At 40.8% G+C, this 5,864-nt stretch overlaps 1 protein-coding gene across 1 annotated transcript; it reads right to left on the bottom strand.

The window, feature by feature from the left end:
* Positions 1–87: 87 nt before the first annotated feature.
* Positions 88–5,532, bottom strand: LOC108648791 (protein FAM135A-like; the record flags this gene model as incomplete). The annotated part of the gene is made up of 9 exons (XM_018097208.2): positions 88–297; positions 677–834; positions 1,764–1,943; positions 2,168–2,241; positions 2,780–2,923; positions 3,120–3,169; positions 3,680–3,833; positions 4,765–4,885; positions 5,365–5,532. Coding segments are annotated over 9 exons (1,201 nt in total), but the record flags the coding sequence as incomplete, so codon positions are not given.
* Between the last annotated feature and the right edge of the window lie 332 nt (positions 5,533–5,864).

The following is a 5,864-nucleotide window of genomic DNA, read 5'->3' as shown; positions in this document are numbered from 1 at the left end:
GAAAGTAATAGCAAATAGCTGCATCATTGCCTTAACAAACTGCAACTTCCGCAACCCGTAACTTTTGTAAAACCCCCGTTGGCCTTTTCCGCACTGCCGGTCCCGACTACTGAAACAGTCGGCTTCTATAACATTGTTTCTATAGTCAGAACCAGCAATGCAGAATATAGCGAGGGCCCAGCCAATAAGAGCTTCTCCCTACAGTACTTACCCTGCTTCCTAGATACTCCAAGTGATCAGTTCTTCCACCAATGCTTCCGTATCTAAAGGAAAGGAAGACTATCTGCTTGTTTTCATCTGGGGGGGAAATAAATCTATGGTTATTACACAAGTTGAGGTGAAATAAATGTTATATAGAGAATAAAGTGCCCCCTATAGTTCAATATAAAGGCGCGGGGCTACTCTTATACAAGTCATGAAGGTGACTCCTAATATATCCTCATATTTTACAACAGGGGGCACTTTATTTATTATAATATCAATATGTCAGTGAGTCATGTGACAGAAATGACATCACTAAGCTCCGATTATAACCAATGACATCACTAAGCCCCATTTATAAGGATATAATTTACAGTTTGGTCCCATAGGGAACTGACCCAACTGTATATTATATATATATATATATATATATATATATTTCACACAGGGAAAGGTAAAGTAAAGAGAGAATTACTGTTTTTCTGGCTCATCCTGAAATGCACGCGGATCCCTTCATCGGAGCCATTGTCCAGCACCAAACGCAGATACAGGTTTCTGGGGGCCAGACGAATGCATTCACCGCAAAGGGACCAATCTATCAGTCGATTCAGTTCTTCTTTGAACTTGTTTAACCTATAAATAAAATAGATAATATTAGAAAAATAGCAGTGTCTGTAGAACAGAGAAATCTGCTTTAAAGGGGCGGTATAGCTTTAATTTAACTCTTAGTATGTTAGCGAATGAACAAGTCTAAGCAACATTTCAATTGATCTTCATTATTTATTTATTTTTTATAGTTTTTAAATTATTTGCCTTCTTCATATTCTTTTCAGCTTTGAAATGGGGGTCGCTGACCCCGGCAGCCAAAAAACTATTGCTCTGTGAGGCTCCAGTTTTATTCTTATTGTTACTTTTTATATCTTTTTTTTTCCTATTCAGCCCCTCTCCTGTTCATATACCCATCTAACATTCAAACCACTCCCTGGTTGCTAAGATAATTTAGACCCAAGCAACCAGTTAGCCATTATAACTCCAAACTGGAGAGCTGCTGAACAATTATTGAAATAATTAAAAAAAACGACAAATAATAAAAAATGAAGACCAATTGCAAATTGTCTCGGAATATTACTCTCTACATCATGCTAAAGGTTAACTTAACAATGTTACATTTGTAGTTTTTTTTAATTATCTCAATAATTGTTCAGCAGCTGCCCAGTTTGGAGTTATAATGGCTATCTGGTTGCTAGGGTCTAAATTACCTTAGCAACCAGGGAGTGGTTTGAATGAGAGGCTGATATATGAATAGCAGAGAGACTGGATAGGAAAAAAAAGTAATAAAAAAGTAACAATAACAATAAAACTGGCTGCCGGGGTCAGTGACCCCCATTTGAGAGCTGTGAAGAGTTTGAGCAATTAAAAAAACTATAAGAAAAAAATAATGAAGACCAATTGAAAAGTTGCTTAGAATTGGCCATTCTATAATATAGTAAAAGTTAAATTAAAGATGACCCCCCCCCATATAAGGATCAGGGTGAACCCTTCCTATAAGGATCAGTACTTACACTTGTATTAAAGTATCGCCATCACAGATTGGCTGAAGTCCCTCGTTTGGATCCAGGTACCGGTCCTCAAAGATTGCAGGAGGAGAGCGCACCACGCAGTCCATTCCGGGGCACTCGAGGGAACAGCTGTCTCTGGGAGATTTCTTCACTTCTTTATAAATCTGTTTGTGGCTTTGGGTTCTGCACAGAGAAACCGATTCTTTTATAAACAACAAGCCAGGGTCCCAGATCATTCAACTAAAAACGAAAGCTCTAGTAACCCATAGCAACCAATCTATTCAACTTTTATAGGGGACATATTGCAAGAAAAACAAAATGAACTGTACCCATCTAACTATAGAAGGAATGGGCTTTAAAAAGTAGCTGATTTATTGGAAATGTCTTTAAAACCCCACTGTACTTACATCTTCTCATCGTAGGTAAGAGCTCCTTGCCGGGGATGCTGGGTAGAAAAGAACAATTTGCCGATCTTTTCTTCCTGTAAAGCAATAAAAATACACACGGTTTGTAATTGGAATGGCAGATATTATAGTGAGCTGAGGTTGTGCAATATTGCTGTAAGAATACAACCCTAATGTGGCTGGACTACAGCTCCCAGAATGCCTCAGCCTTCATTATATGTTACATTATTCTGGGATTTGTAGTCTGAATAGAGTTTGGTTGAGCCTCCTCCTCGGCTGCGTCCCCCGCCGCCGCGCACCCCTAACCCCACCCCCCTGTCCCACATCCTCCCCTGAATGCGTGTATGTGAAACGCATCAGAGGAGGACATTGGAGGCCAGAGGAAGCGCCAATAGGGTCGGGTCAGGGCTGCTGGGGCCCACCAGGTATTTTCCCGGGGTCCCGGCGGCCCAGTCCGACCCTGCTTTGGCCTATGATATTTATAATAGTCAGTCATAATTATCAACCTTTTTCAACTGGTCTCACCATATACACACAATCAATACAATAAGCGCTGAGCTGTGACACAATACGAAGGCCGCCCCAGCCCTAAATCCCAACCATTGCGCTACTTACCCTTGCTTTTTCTTCAATAAAAGCTTCCATTTCCCGCTTAAAGGAGAATTGTAGGAATGTTCCCCACAGATTGAGCAATAGACCCGACAGCTCTAATAGGCAGGCATTAATTGCTTCTGCCAGATCACTGGGGTCCTCTATTTCCTATGGGGGAAATATTCAATAATTAACACATTGCTAAACATGGAGCATATGGTATGGAAGGGACTTTCAGGGGGAGGAGTTTGGGGGTTTCAGTGGGAGGAGTTTTGGGTTTCAGTGGGAAGAGTTTGGGGTTCAGTGGGAGGAGTTTTGGGAGGCAGGTTAGTATCGTATAATAGAATAAGGTGAGCAAACTTACTGTCACTTTGTCTTGTAAGTCGCTAAGCCGGGCTTTCATATTGAGATTTTCTGCAGAGGAAACAAAGAGTGCGTAATGTCATTATTAGTGATGAGCAAAATGGCGGAAACATTCCCAAAACCACTTTAAAGGGGTGGTTCATCTCTGAGATAACTTTTAGAATCATGTAGGCAATTTGCAATTGGTCTTCATTTTTTATTATTTGTGGTTTGTCAACTATTTTACAGCTCTGCGGTCTGGAATATCAGCAGGTATCAGGTTGCTAGGGTTCAAATTTCCTTAGCAACCAGGGAGTGGTTTAAATGAGAGATTGAAATATTTATAGGAGAGGAAAAATAGGTCATAAAAAGTAACTATTACAAAAAAATTGTTTGTTTTTGGGCAGCCCCCCCCCCCCCCCCCGTTTAAAGCTGGAAAAGGTTGGAAGAAGAAGGCACCTCATTCAAAAACTAAATAAATAATGAAGACCAATTGAAAAGTTGTTTGAAATTGGCTGTTCTATAAGATACCAAGAGTTAACATAAATGTCAATGGGGAGCAAAATAGGACCAATCACATACCGAGCTCCAGCTTGCAGGGGGAAGGCAGCGTTTCTGACACTGAGCTGAAATAGCTGTAGAAACCATCATAGGAAAGCAGCAAGCAGGACCGTAGCGCAGAGAGGAAACGGTAGGCATGCTGCAGGTATTTCCCTTCTATCACTGAGCTTTTACCCTGAAATAGAGAGAGAGAGGCATGAAGCACGGAGGGATACACAGCATAATGTTTGGTTTAGTAGGAAACAATATGGAGGCTTGGTTCCTTCTCTACAGGGAACTATATATAAATATTTTTGTATACAGGGTCAGACTGGGGAGTTGCAGGGCCCAATAGGCCACCGTAGCGGCCGTCACACCCCCACAATCCCCTCCCTCGAGTGAACATAACTGCACTGGTGGCTCGGGGAAAGTGCCCTGCATGTATCAGGGATATTGATTTACAGACAGGGTCGGACTGGGCCCAATAGGGCCGGGCCCACCAGGTTTTTTCCCAGCAGCCCAGCCCGACCCTGTCTGTATATTTGTTTCATTCATATAAGTTTGAGCTTCTCTACTGCTGCACTAAATCCACTAAGGAGCGCTCTACCGATATAGATTTGCATGATGACTTGTAAGTAGGACTGAACCAAATACTAAGCGAGGGGGGGGGAATTATTATTTTTTTACTGATTTATATTTGTTTAAAACTCATTTCCATGAATGGCAGTCATTTATAAAAAAGATCTGGACTGGAAAAGCAGGAATTAAAAAAAGTTGTCGGAAAGTCATGAAAACCATGACTTTTTTGAGTCATCGCGCAAAAAACGCAGCTTTTGTGAACTGTCGCACAAAAGCCAAGGTCAAAATAACCCCCAAAAACCTCTAAAACCACGGAAGCAAAGGAGGAGCTTCTACATGATCTCAAAAAGTTTTCAATGGAAAATTATCGGAATTTTTGTTGCATAATAAACCTCAGAAAAGTCACCTTTTTTTCTGTGACTTTTCCGGGTTTTCACCAACAAAAAGCCCTGACCCGAAAAAGCCGCCATTTAGTGAATGACTCCCCTTAAGGTTAAAGAACTGCTTTTCTTTATTTCTATACAGCTGCATTAAACATGGTTACTTACATCCGCTGCCAATTTCTTCTTTATGGCTTTGCCAAAAATGACACTTTCCAACGTTGGAACGTTTGTCTTTGTCCACCAATTGGGGAGAATCTTTTTGAACAAGGAGCTTTTGTCCGGAAAGCTATGAAAATGGCAAAAAAAATTACAACAATGTCTCACAGGCTCTCTACACTCATTAACCCAACCGTAAAGCTGTCCCACTGCCCCCCCCCCCCAATTCTCTATAGAAGTTAATTTTAATTTCAAATTCGGCTATACTCTATTTCCCGAATGTCTAATATTTACTAAAAAAAAAGTTGCAAGGCAAAGTCATAAAAATCTCAACTTTTTCCGAAACGTTGCCTCGAAAATCCCGACTTTATCGAATTGTTGCTTCAGAAAAGTCAGGATTTTTGGACAAAACCCAGAGACAAAAGAAAGAATTTAAAGGAAAGGGACCTCTGACATAAAACTGCAAATAATAACAAATGAAGACCAATTGCCAATTGTCTCGGAATATCACTCTCTACATCATACTAACATTTAACTCAAAGGTTGGACGTCTATTATAGCTAATAGGCAGAGAAGTAATTAACTGACAATAATGATCCATATACTTACCTCCTCAGTGCAGGCTGCAGCACCACCAACAGGCCATGAATTGTAAAGGACAACTGAGAAAGTTTGTCAAACACCACATTCATGTGGGTATGGATCCCGCCGTGCAGATTAAAACGCACGGTTGCTTCCTGGCTGCAGATCAGATCCATGTCCTCAAAGTTTTTGAATCTGTTAAACAGAAAATCAAACACAGTCGCCCATTAGATTATATTTGGTCCTTGATTTTGTTTTATTGTATCAGAATGAATAAATGAAATATTTTCTAATTGGGCTGGTGTTGTTGATAGATAGGTCAGTGTGGGTCTGTATGTGAGTGGATAGATAGGTCAGTGTGGGTCTGTATGTGAGTGGATAGGTCAGTATGGGTCTGTATGTGAGTGGATAGGTCAGTATGGGTCTGTATGTGAGTGGATAGATAGGTCAGTATGGGTCTGTATGTGAGTGGATAGATAGGTCAGTGTGGGTCTGTATGTGAGTGTATAGATAGGTCAGTATGTGTC

This window comes from Xenopus tropicalis, unplaced genomic scaffold (genome assembly GCF_000004195.4).
Source record: "Xenopus tropicalis strain Nigerian unplaced genomic scaffold, UCB_Xtro_10.0 Sca62, whole genome shotgun sequence".
Taxonomy (NCBI): domain Eukaryota; kingdom Metazoa; phylum Chordata; class Amphibia; order Anura; family Pipidae; genus Xenopus; species Xenopus tropicalis.
This window is presented reverse-complemented; position numbering and strand designations above follow the sequence as displayed.